This window comes from Antechinus flavipes, chromosome 2 (assembly GCF_016432865.1).
Source record: "Antechinus flavipes isolate AdamAnt ecotype Samford, QLD, Australia chromosome 2, AdamAnt_v2, whole genome shotgun sequence".
Lineage (NCBI taxonomy): Eukaryota > Metazoa > Chordata > Mammalia > Dasyuromorphia > Dasyuridae > Antechinus > Antechinus flavipes.
This window is the reverse complement of record NC_067399.1, coordinates 49,798,812-49,812,248: the sequence shown is the minus strand read 5'-3', so window position 1 is coordinate 49,812,248 and position 13,437 is coordinate 49,798,812. Positions and strand designations below refer to the sequence as shown.

Genomic DNA, 13,437 nt, shown 5'->3' with positions numbered 1-13,437 from the left:
AGTATAGATACAGTTTTGCCTTTCTTATTATTAAGTTCCTTTTGTGGGGGGTGGGGCAAAACAATTGGGATTAAATGATTTGCCCAGAGTGACACAGTTTATAAGTATTAAGTAATTGAGGCTGGATTTGAACTCAGTCCTCCTATTTCAAGGTAAATGCTACATCCATTTCAGCATGTATATCCTGTTCAATTTTAACAATGGGTTGCTCCAAACATAAGCTATGTTGGTAGAGGGGAAGACTGATACTAGAAACACAGGGCCCAAAACAGGACTGGGTTTTCTGAAGATACTAAATAAATTTCCATTTTGGGATTGTCTCTTTTCAAAAAGTTTGTAACATTCACTTTTGCAAAACCAATTTTTTTCCCCCTTTTCTCTCATTTCCCCTCTTCAAGATGACAATTTGATATAAGTTAAAAATGTGGAATCCTTCTTAAATTATTTCTATCTTTGTCATGCTGCACAAAAAAAAAAAAAAAGAAAGAAAGAAAGAAAGAAAAAGAAAAAAGAAATCAGATCAAAAGGGGAAAAAACAAGCAAACAACAACGACAGAAAAAAAAGGTGAAAATACTTTAATCCACATTCAGTCTCCACAGTTCCCTCTCTGGATGTGGATGGCACTTTTCATCCCAAGTTGTAGTTGTTATTTGTTGTGTTGAAATTGCCTTGGATCTCCTCATTGTTGAAAAGAGGTAAGTCCATCACACTTGATCATGAGATTTCGTCTTAGAACAAAAATCTATTTTATTGAGTATAAAAATTGAACCTATTCTTTAATTCAAAATTTAAAAATCTTTTTAAAGAAACATTGATTTTCCCCCATATTCCTTTTCCTTCCCAATTTAGAAAATAAAAAAGGAAAAAAAAAAACTTTGTAACATATTGTCGAAGAAAACAAATTGTCCTATATGCTATGTCCAAAAAGAAATCTATGTCTTATTTTGCATTAAATCCATCACATCTTTATGAGAAGTAGTTTCTTATCATTTCTCTGAAATCAAGGAAGGTGGATGAGGTGAGGAGAGGGCAGAACACATTCTTAGCTTTCCAAACTTTTTCCTTACCTCCCATCCTGCATCCCCACCTGCCTATTAGGTATCTTGAAATGGATAGCCTATGGATAAATCAACATAATGGAAACTCGATTCTATCTTCCCTGTCCTACGACTTTACTTAAGCAACTAAAATCTCATCTATGGTCTCTTCACTCCAGTGCTGCTACCACCCGGGGGTCCAGGCACCCCTCCCCTCATATTTGGATCATCCCAGGTCCCTGCGCCGCTCTCAAGTATCTGCCCACGCCAGACCATAACTCAGACATAAACGTCTTTCTAAATCCTCTCACACCTCCCTCTACCCCACAACTTCCCGTGGGTTCCTATTACCTCAAGAATCAAATATGGGATCCTGTTTGGCTCTTAACCCCTTCACAACTTGACCTTTTCCTATAGATCCTCCTTCTATTGTCCACCACCCCAGCTCCTTACTTCTCCCTTCATTCTGCAGTTTAGCGACCCTGCGGGGGAGGGGTGGCGCTGGGGTGGCGCTGGGGTGGAGGGGGGAGGGGAGCCCCCCCCCCTTCTTATGTAGGACAAGCCATTTCCTGGCCCCAGCACTTTCCTCCGGCTGTCCCTCATGCCTGGCACACTCTCCGTCTTTATTGCCATCTGCTTGCTTGCTTTTAGTCCCATCTTTTATAGGAAGTCTTTTTTGATCCTCCTAAATGTCCTCCCTCTGTACTTATCTTAAATTTATGCTGTCTATACTTCGTTTTTAAGTGGTTGTTTGCACTCGTTTCCCCCATCAGACTGTGAACTCCTGAAGGCTCTTTGTATGCTCAGCATTTAGTACAGTGTCTGGCACATAGTAGGTGCATTATAAATACGAGGAGGTTCGATTTGATTTTTCTGCAGGAAGCAGAACTCTGTGAACTGTTATTCTGGGCAGAAATGCGTACTGTACTTTGAAGGTGGAGACGACTCCTGTGAATTATTAGTGCAGGTCAGGATGGGGATAGGGTGGGGTGAAAACAAGAGGAGGGAGGAAAAACCAGGCCGGGGCTCGACCTTGAAGAGAGTCTCACTGCAGGAGATGTGGTAGGAGGGCGAGATGACGCATGCGCAGAACTTTCCTGTGCGTCCGCTCCCCGGATTCTCCGTAGACAGCACCTCGACCCCTTCGCGCCTGCCTCGTTCTGGGCCGAGAGGCGTCCTGTGCGCAGGCGCCGCTCTCGGAGGGATCATGGCGGCGGCGCTGCTGCTGTTTGTTTCGCTCCGCCGCCGGCCGGGCCGATGGCGGCTCCAGGCTGCGGGATCCAGCTGGAGCCTCAGGCCAGTCGCCGCCGCTGCCGCTGGGTTCGGGAACAGGCGGTTCTGCTGCTCCTCGGGCGGTCCTGCTGGGGCTGGCGGCCGAGTCCTACAGGTAATTTCCTGGGCCTGGCCTCTCAGCTCCGCCCGCAGTGGGGAGGGGTGGTGTTGGAGGAGCAGGCCCCGCCTCCAGCTGGCCCCGCCCTTATCCCGCCTGGCGCCCCTAGGTGGGACCCCATTTTCCTTCCCTTCTGTTGGCCTCCGTCTTCCCGGATTTTCAGCCTTGGCTCCAGGTTCCACAAACATGGCCCTATCTAGAGCTCCCTAAGTACCCGGCACTATTCTCAGTGGCAGCCCCCTGCCCTCAGGGATACCCCATTCTGATGGGGGATGTAGCCAGATCAGGGGAAGACCGCCAGCGAAGTTGGGGGATCAGTGAGGGGGGCAGGGCAGGGAACAGCCGCGGAGGAAAACTTAGACTCAGCTGGAAAACACTTCGGAGCTTTTCGAGTTCAGCTCACCGTTTGACCTTTGGGGAGAACCATGTGAAGCCACGAGCACTACTTTTTCCTCATTTTTCCTATCATTTTCCTCTGACTCCCGTGTACAGTCTGAAGCCTGTGGAACTTTTATTTCCATTCTTCTTTCTACTAATGATTATGCATATCACGCACTTCCAAAAGTTCCATTTGTTCTCCCCATTTATGAATCTAGATCTCATCATGACCATTTTGTGAAATAGCTCCATAACTGTTGGCTTTTACTCACTTGGCTATAGTTTCCATTCATGGATTCTATCCATAGCATCCCAGGTGACTTCCCCAATAGAAAACTGTGTGCATCAGTACTAGGAGAGACTTGTTCTGCTTGGCTGTAAAGGGCAGGAATGAAATGTATAGAAGTTAAAGAAAGGTTTAATATGTCAATAAAGAAAAGTCTATGAATAGAGATCCAAAAGAAATGAAGGGTTTCAAGAAACAAAAATATTAGTACAATTCATCTTTGCTTAATCCTTTTCGTTTTTGTTGTGGACCCTTTTGACAGTTTGGTGAAGTCAGACTAATGGTGAAGTCAGAGTAATGATTTTTAATGCTGAAAATAAAATACGTAGGATTGTAAAAGGTAAGGGAACAAGCATTTGTTAGGTGCCTGCGATTGATCAATTACTGTGTGGTGCGTACTTTACAAATATCTCACTTAATTTTCACCAATGTTTTACGTAAAAGTTGAGAAAACAGAGACTGTTAAGTGAGTTGCTCAGAGTCTAACAGCTAGTAAGGCAAGAAGAATTTAAACTCAGGTCTTGATTCCAGCTCAGTTAGGCTTCCTGATTCTATCCAATGTACCACCTCTCTGCCTTTTTCCAATTATATGGAAATATAGTTATCAAAATATTTTTAAAAATCCATGGACCTCAGATTGAGAATTCTTAATTAAAGTTTGTGAAATATTTTATATATGTGATTTCATTTAAGCCTTTTCCTGGTTGTACTCTGTGAGATAGATAATGCATATTCTGCCATTAGAGTTCTTAGCTTGGATGCTGGATGATGGCTTTGGGGATGTTGTAGAAAGAGTTCCAGTTTATATGTAGGTTTGATATGGGGTGTCCTTGAGAAAGTCATATAATCCCCTATGGTCCTAAGTTTCTTGTTCTCTACAATTAAGAAGTTGGACTAACTAGTCTTTGGCTTTCGTTCAATCCTTTCAGTCATGTCTGACTCAGTCATATGTGACCCTATTTGGGGTTTTCTTGGCAAAGATACTGGAGTGTTTTGCCCTTTGTTTCTCCAGCTCATTTTACAGATGAGTAAACTATGGCAGACAGGGTAAAGTGACTTGCCCAGGATCACGCAATCAGTAAGAGCCTGGATTTGAACTCAGGATGACGAATCTTCTTGACTGTAAGCCCAACCCTCTATCCACTGCCCCACTTTGCTGTTCCACTTAATGACCTAATGATCTTTTGAGATCCCTTCTTACTCTCTAATTATATAAAACATGTTTTATTTATGGACGTGATGCTATGAAATATCACAGTTCCAGCTATGTATTACTCGTTACATGTTATATAAACTGCACTGTCTGTTTTTCCCAGTGTGTCACTTTGCAGGAAGTGTTCCCACCAACCCAAGCAAGGTTTTGCAAAACGTTGTGTTGCAAATTTTTTTCCTTCTCCTCTGCCTTTCCCCTTCCCCATGGCAACAAGCAATCAGATATAGGTTAAATATGTGCAATTCTTCATCATGCTGTGCAAAAAAAAAGATCAGATCAGAAAGAAAAAAGCAAGCAAACAAACAACAGAAAAACAGTGAAAACACTATGCTTTGATCCACATTCAGTCTCCATATTCTCCCTCGATGTAGATGGCTCTTTCCATAATAAGTCTATTGGATCTGCTTTGAATCACCTCATTGTTGAGGAGAACCAAGTCCATACAGGTGATCATCACATAATCTTCTTGTTGCTATTTACAACAGTCTCTTGGTTCTACTCATTTCACTTAGCATCAGTTCGTGTAAGTCTTTCCTGAAGTCATCCTGCATATCATTTATTATGGAACAATAATATTCTATAACATTATATACCTTAATTTTTTCAGCCATCCCTCAACTGATGGGCATCCACTCACTTTCTAGTTTCTTGTCACTATAAAAAGACCAGCCGTATCCTCTTCAGCCTCTATTCCTAATTCTTCCAATCCTTTTCAGGTCCCTTTTATGTATTGTCTCCACCATTAGAATTGTAAACCCCATGAGGACTGTATTTCTTTTGGCTTTTTTTTGTATTCTCAGAGCTAATATGATGCTTGGCACACAGTGTTTATTTCTTGACAAAGTGGATGGACTATTAGAGGCAGTTCCTGGGAGAAGCTCAGCCACTGAATACTCTTTGGGACCATTTGTCCTCATCTTCCCATAAAGTTTTAATCTGTTATCTTTCTGTCATTCTATCTCTTCCCCTACCTTTGTGCCAAAACAAACAAAAAGGTAAAACATTTCTTCAATCCACATTCAGTCTCCAGAGTTCTCTCTCTGAATGTGATTGGTATTTTCCATTCCAAGTTTATTTGAATTGTGAGTTTGCCTCTTAATTAGAACCCAGAAACATATCTTTTTTTCTTTTAGGCTGGGGAAGGACCATCTAGCTTTGTATTTGTATTCATTTCATTCATAGTTTTAAAAAATTTAATCTTTTTGATTACCCTTTGTTTTTACATTGGTTTTTTTTTTTAACTTAAATTTTATTTTATTTATTAATAACTTTGTATTGACAGAATCCATGCCAGGGTAATTTTTTTACAACATTATCCCTTGCACTCGCTTATGTTTCATTTTTTTCCCCTCCCTCCCTCCATCCCCCCTCCCCCCCAAGATGGCAAGCAGTCCTATATATGTTAAGTATGTTGCAGTATATCCTAGATATAATACATATTTGCAGAACCGAACAGTTCTCCTGTTGCACAGGGAGAATTGGATTGAGAAGGTAAAAATAACTCGGGAAGAAAATCAAAAATGCAAATAGTTCACATTCGTTTCCCAGTGTTCCTTCTCTGGGTGTAGCTGTCTCTGTCCATCATTTATCCATTGAAACTCAGTTAGGTCTCTTTGTCATAGAAATCCACTTCCATCAGAATACATCCTCATACAATATCGTTGTCGAAGTGTATAATGATCTCCTGGTTCTGCTCATCTCACTTAGCATCAGTCCATGTAGGTCTCTCCAAGCCTCTCTGTATTCATCCTGCTGGTCATTCCTTACAGAGCAATAATATTCCATAACATTCATATACCACAATTTACCCTGTTTTTACATTGTTTAAAATTTCCACTATGTCCATTCCTCTCTTCTCAGAGAACTAGTCAATACAACAAAGATTTTTTAATAGAAAAATAATTTGGCAAAACTGATCAATACTTTTTTTTAGATTATATATGTGCAGTCTTGTCGGACATATTTCTATATTAAGCATGTTTTGAAAGAAGAATTAGAACAAAAGGGAAAAACCATGAGTAAGAAAAAACAAAAAACAAATGAAAAAATAATGTGCATTCAGGCTCCATAGTTCTTTCTATGAATGTGGGTAGTAGTTTCTGTCACAAGTCACTTGAAATTGTGTTTTGGATCACTGCACTGCTGAGAAGAGCCACATCTATCACAGTTTGATCAATATATTTTTAAAAATTTGACAAAAATGATTGTTATGTTAAAAAAACTTGACACCACATGCAATGTTCCACATTTGTAGAATCCCCTACCTCAGCAAAGGACAAAGGAAGGTTTCTTTTTCTATCTTTTTTTTGGGGGGGGGACCAATTTTGTTTTTTAAATTTTGCAACATTCATTTTTGATTGTTTTGTGAGGGTTTATCTTGCCATTGACATTGTTGTAATTATTTTGCTTATTGTTTTCCTCTCTCTGCTTTTCTTTTAGTTAGTTTTTGTAGGTCTTTCTGTGCTTTTTATTTGTCATGTTCATTGTTTATTATTCTTGTTTAATTGTTTCCAAGTCTTCATGACCTTGTGAGCCATGCTGTTAAAGGGGTTTTCTTGGAAAGATGCTGAAGTTGTTTCCCATTTCCTTCTCTAGAAGATTAGACAAACAGATTAAGTTATGTGCCTAGGGTCATACACTAAGTGAGTATCTGAGGCCAGATTTAAATTCAGGTTTTCCTGAAGCAAGCCCATAGCTGCATCTTTCATTGCTTCTTAGAGCATAGTAATACTCTTATTACATGTACCACAATTTGTTTAGACATTTGCTGTTGAATGACACCTACTTTTGTTTCCAGTTCTTTGATACCACAAAAAAGTGCTGCTACACATATGTGTTGGAATACATATATTGGTTGTTTTCCTTTGTTCTTGAAGAGGACCAAAATTGATGTAGTGTGCACAGGGCAGATGCTCACATAGTGGTCAGGAAAAGTGGTACAAGGACACCTTCTTGTGTCTTTCTATTGGTTTGCTTTGAATCACCTCATTGTTGAGGAGAGACTAGTCCATCACAGGTGCATATTACATAATTTTCTTGGTGCTGTGTACAATATTCTCTTGGTTCTGCTCATTTCACTTAGCATCAGTTCGTGTAAATCTTTCCTTAAGTCTTTCTTAAGAACTTTAGAGTTGATTGCAGTTGATTGATGGGAGACACTGGCACAGGATCTATGCAACATAGTGTACTCTCATAAAGAGTAAGTTCTGTGCTCTATGAATAAAGCAGATTTGAAGTAGCTCAGAAGAAACTTGGGATGTGCAAAGTTAGAGAAATCACCTCAAATGTTCATAGGCAGTTTTTGTGTCTGACCTGTAGCAAAAGTATTCCAAGCTCATAGAACTGATCAGCCACAATTAGATACATGCTGTATATGTTGGAATACGCAGCCGCCCTCTCCCCCCCCCCCCCCCACCCCCCCCCGGTTTTTTAAAAATTGGTGACCTCCTTGGGATAGATACCTAGTTTAGCCATTTCATTTTCATAACTACAAATTGCTTTCCAAAATTGTTGTACAATTCATAATTCTGTCAGCAATGCAGTAGAATGCCCATCTTACAACTTTTCTAACTCTTGACTGTTCTCAAATATTTTAATGTCTTTGTTAATTTGCATTATATGAAATGAGACCTCAGGGTTGTTTTGATTTGCATTTCTCTTATAATTGGAAACCTTTTATAAAGTTAAAAATTACAAATTCTTCCTTTGAGGACTCTCTTATATCATTTGAACACTTATTTATGGAGTAATGATTTTTGGTTTTATATATATGCTCTATAGATTTTTGTTAGCTACCAAATGCTTGTTCAAAAAATTTGACAATGGTTTCTTTTCCCCAGTTAGAAGCTTCCTTCCTTATCTTAGTTACATTTTGTTTGTGCAGAAACTTTTAAATTTTATTTAATTAAAATTATATTATTATTAATTGGTTTGTGTATATATTGATGTATATTGTGTGTGTATTGATGTGTATATATTTACATGCGTGTATTTGTATGTATATATGTCTGCATATATATGTAAAACTCTTTAAGCATTCTATATAGCACTTTGAGGTTGGCAAAAGTTTTAGATAGGTTATGTATATAACACGTCAAAAATGTTGTATGGGTTATAGGTATGTTGTCTCCCCTAATAGAATGTAAACTTTTTGAGGAAAGGGACTGTTTCAGTTTTCTAACTTTGATTCCTAGCACTATGCTATAGTATTATAATACTAACTATGTGGTCATTGATTGATTCTATGTGTCTGAATACTTAGGATTTTTCCCAGACTTGCTCAAATCACTTTTGTTAGTTAATTTCACATATGGTTCACGTCTGTGTTTTTTTCCTTATTAGAGAGAATTTTTTCCTTTGAGTTTTCCATAGTTTGACCTCATATCATATGACCAGGAAATAGGAATTATTAGGTAGTAAGTGGATAGAGTGCAGAGCCTCAGGAAAAGGTCAATTGAAATGTGACTTAAGACACTTAACGAGCTATGTGACCCTGGGAAGTCACTTACCCTGTTTGCTTCAATTTCTCATCTGTAAAATAGAAATAGTGTTTCTTGCCTGTTTTCCTACCATATCATAATTCATTGTGATGATTAATATTTAAAGTGCTTTATAAACTTAAAGCAATATGTAACTATTTCTTATTTTAATATATCTAGTTAATATACTAATAAGAAGTCATTTTTTTTTTTTTTGTCCTTGATCTTTTCAGTAGGGAAGGGTTAAGCATTAAAGAGTAGTTAGTGTAACAATTTGTTTTTAATTCAACAGACACTGCTAACCAAGAAAACAAATGAATGTGGAGTAATATGTCTTTTCTTTCTTTTTTTTTTTTTAGCTTTTTATTTTCAAAATACATGCATAGTTTTCAAAATTCAATCTTGCAAATCCTTATGTTCCAATTTTTTTTTCTCCTTCCTTTCCCCCACTCCTCCCTTAGACAGCAAGTAATTTAATATATGTTAAACATGTACAGTTCTTCTACACATATTTCCACAATTATGCTGCACAAGGAAAAAATGGAAAAAAAAGCAAACATGACAAAAAAGATGAAAATGCTCTGTTATCCACACTCAGTCCTCATAGTCCTCTCTCCATCACAAGACACATTGAATTTGGCCTCAATCATCTCATTGTTGGAAAGAGCCACATCTGTCAGAATAATCTTCTTATTGCCGTGTGCCCCCTTCACTTACCATCAGTTCATGTAATTCTCTCCAGGCCTTTTCTGAAATCATCCTGCTAATCATTTCTTACAGAACAATAATATATAGAGTAATATTTCTGTGGCACAACTGTAAGAAGAGTAAATGAAGCACTAGGCCTGCAGTCAGGAAGATTCCTTTTCATGAGTTCAAATCTGGCTTCAGACACTCACAAGCAGTATGAACCTAAGCAAGTCCCTTGACCCTGTTTGCCTTAGTTTCCTCATCAGTCAAACACAAGAGAAGGAAATAGTAAATGACTTCAATGTCTCTATCAGGAATACCCGAAATGGGGTCATGGAGAGTCAGACAGGACTGAAATGAGTGGGACAGTAATGATTCTTTGATTCCTAATGTAGTTTTTTTCTTTCAGAGTTTACTTTTGAGGACATTGTCCCCTACCTTTCAAGGAATCAGAGGACTGCTGTTGAAACAACATCTAATTCAGAATCCAGTCAGACTCTGGAAACTTTTAGGTATGAACCTTTTGGGGGAATATTAAGTGTAAGCTTTTGAAATGCAGCTGCCATTGCTGTGGTAATAGGAATAATCACTCTCACCACAGTGATAGATGCCACTTAGTGCTTTAAAGTTTGCAGGATACTTTCTTTTTGTTCTCTGTTGTCTCATAACACTTTGTGAGGTTCCCTCTTACCCAGAGTCACACAGCCAGCTTGAGGATGTGAGCTGTTTCATACCCACATCCTAGTCCTTCCTGACCAATGTTTGCCTTTCCAGAGAAACATGAGGAATAAACAACCAAACCAGAATGGGCCCCCTGCTTCCCCTGAATAGCTGTTTGACCTGGGGTTTGAGTTTGCACAGCTATAAAGTGAAGGGCTTGAAGAGATCTTCTGACATTACAGTGTCATTATTCTAAATTAAAAATAGCTAACAATGTTGCCAGTTTGGTACTGACAAAAAATTTGGTGATAAGAGGCATTGTGACAATGGATCTAGAATCTAAGTCAGGAAGACCTAGGTTTGATGCATGCAGGCCGTGTGACCCTGGGCAAGTGTCAGCCTCCTTTGATACAGATGCTTCCTGTAGATGTATCAGATACAGGAGTTGCCTATATGGCAGTAAAATCATACATTGGTTTCTTAAAGGCAGCTAGATGGTACTGTGGATAGAATTCTAGGCCAGGAGTCAGGAAGATCTGAATTCAAATGTGGTCTCTGTCACTTACTTGCTGCATAATGCTGGACAAGTCATTTAACTTCTGCCTCAATTTCCTCAACTGCAAAATGGAGGTAATATGTATTATGGGGGCTGTGATGAGGATTGAGAAAATATTTGTAAAATTCTTAACACAATGTCTGGCACATAGTAAGAATTAATAAATGCTTATTTCTTTTTTTCCCCTTCCATCCTGTCCCTAGTCATTTGTCTACCAAGAAGAATTTTGACTTCTGCTCTAGGATTATTTTATTCTTTATATCCCTAGCACAAAGTTGGTACTTAAGAAATGTTTGTTAAATTTCTTCTGTTAGTGAAATTCATATTGTCACTAGGTTATGCTACAATTAAGGAAAGATGATGTATTTAAGGTATGACTGATATTTTTTCTTGTTTGCTTGACATGGAATTGTTTTTATTTTTATATAAAGTTTCTCATATAGCAAGAAGTGACATTGTGCTACTTGAAAAATAAGTAAATCTCAGTTTTAAAACTTTTTATTGTAAGCTTCAATTAAAATAAACCTCCAGATATGTAAACAAGAATGAAAAAAAATTGTTCTCTAAAGTGTATGAATCTGTTTTTCCATGTTGTCTTTGGCCTTCTGTCAGCTGTTGAAGGAAGTAGCTCTGTTGCAGATCTGTGGTGTTGCTGTGAATGTTTTAGATTCAGAATGGGACTGAAAATAAACTACAAAGAATTTAGCGCTTAAAATAGAGAGGTATTGCCCTTTAGTGAGTCACTCTATTAGTTGGCTGACCTCCTACTTAATGCTTTCTTTTAGTCCTCAGTTAAAGAAGCTTTAGCATAGATACTGTATATCTCATGTTCAGCTTGTTTTTATTGTGGAGAAGCAGAAAAAGATTGAAAATTGCAGAATCCTAATTACCAGCAAGCAGCCTGCTATCCATATGTAATAATGGAGATTGTGTATGCGTGCCAGTTGGTTTGAGTCAGTAGCCTGCACATGTGAATTCTATGTGATTTTTCCTTTTAAAATGTACTTAAGAGCGAGAAACAGGAAGGTGTCATGACTTCATGATTTCAAAATAATCCTTTTAGTTTGTGACATTGACTCTCCAATTTAATTTGAGTTTCTATCAGTATTCCTATAAACAAAGTTACAATTCAGCCCACTGCTGTGAGATTTTTGCATGTGTATTTATAAAAATAAAACTTTTGCTAAGGATATTCTCTTGTCCAAAGACCTTGGAAAAACTGAGGGTTTTATTGGAAAAGGTAAAAGGTACTGTCTATCTGGCATATTCATAGTGGCAAGAAAAAAGTGGCTATAAGAACAACCTTGGAGTCAAAAAGACCTGAGTTAAAGTTCTTCTTCTGAAACATTAGTTATATATCCATTATTTAGTGTTAATTTCTCACTCAGGGTTCCTTGCAACTCTTGCCAGTATGTGTTTGTGGAGAGACTTTATACCTTAAATAGCATGTCTGGACAAACAAATTTCCACTTTAATTATCCACTTAAAGAGTTTTAATCATCTCCTGCAACATTTTCCCAGTATATTTCCATAATCATTGAATATGGCTTGCTTTACTATAGTTGTTTTAAACAGTATCATGGGAAAATTATGTTTTTTAAAAATTATTATTAAAGCTTTTTATTTTCAAAATCTATGCATAGTTAATTTTCAACTTCATCCTTGCAAAATAGTGTGTTCCAAAAATTTTTTTTCTTCCTTTTCCCCTCTCCCCTCCCCTAGATGGCAATTAATCTAATGTATGTTAAACATGTGCAAATCTTCTATATATATTTTCACAATTAACATAATGCACAAGAAAAATCAGATCAAAAATTATGTTTAAATCACTTATCACTTTATATTTCATATATCACACTCATTTGAATGGGTATACACATCTGTTGAAGGGGTAAAATTTCTTAAATGTTCTGTCTTGTTTCATTTCATCATTTAGTAAGCTTTTTTCTCTGCAGTTTCATACCTTGACACTAAATACTTCATATATTCCTTGTAGGTGGTACTTCTTATTTTAGTACCTCCAAGATGAAGCAAAAGAATAAGGAGAAAGAAAAATCCAAGGAAAAAATACCAGAAGATGATGAAGGTGGGTCTGTAATTTTGAAATTGTTCTTACATCTGGTTTTCAGAAATCACTTGACTTTTCTTAGTACAGACAAAACAGTAGTGTGCAACCAGCCTTACAAAGAGTTTATGTTCATGAGATGTGACAATTCTATGTGTTGCTTGGCATTTTAATCCATTCATTCTTTATATGTCTTTAATTTATGGAGTAACACATTTTCATGAACTGTGTTTATAAAAAAATTTTCTTTTTTTTTTTCATTTTTCTTTTAATATTAAAAAAGCAGACCCATCTCTGACACCATCACTTCATTTATCTCTTTCTCAGGCTCCTGTTTCATAATACAAGTTTATGTATTGTGTATAGTACTTTTAGCTCTACATACACCTGGATATTCTCTCACATTTGGAGTTTGTTTCCTTTCTCCCAGTATTTGTAGTGGTGGGAAGGAAAGAATGAGGATGATTTAACTACAAGTGCCCAGCTGCCAGCTTTAGTCTGATGACTACTGCTGTCTTCATACTCCAAGGGCTCTGAGGTAATGGAGAGAAAAGAATGAATAAAGATACCATCCCTTTGGACTACTAACAATAGGGAATGGATTTCCTTCAAGGCTCATTTAAGCTATGACCTCTTTTGTGGATCCTTCCTTGACCCACTTTCTAATGGTTATTGCTTTTTCC

General features: G+C 37.7%; 1 protein-coding gene across 2 annotated transcripts in view; it reads left to right on the top strand.

The window, feature by feature from the left end:
- The first annotated feature begins 586 nt into the window (after positions 1-586).
- SPG7 (SPG7 matrix AAA peptidase subunit, paraplegin) overlaps positions 587-13,437 on the top strand; it is an 88,687-nt gene continuing 75,836 nt past the window's right edge. Inside the window, exons 1-3 of one of the 2 annotated variants that reach the window (XR_007950262.1) lie at positions 587-2,425; positions 9,883-9,985; positions 12,686-12,775. Coding sequence is in view for 1 of the 2 variants with exons in the window: in XM_051974764.1 (XP_051830724.1) it covers positions 2,114-2,425; positions 9,883-9,985; positions 12,686-12,775 (505 nt within the window). In the remaining variant the exon portion in view is untranslated. The remainder of the gene's footprint in view (positions 2,426-9,882; positions 9,986-12,685; positions 12,776-13,437) is intronic. The other variant, XM_051974764.1, reaches the window with a different exon arrangement.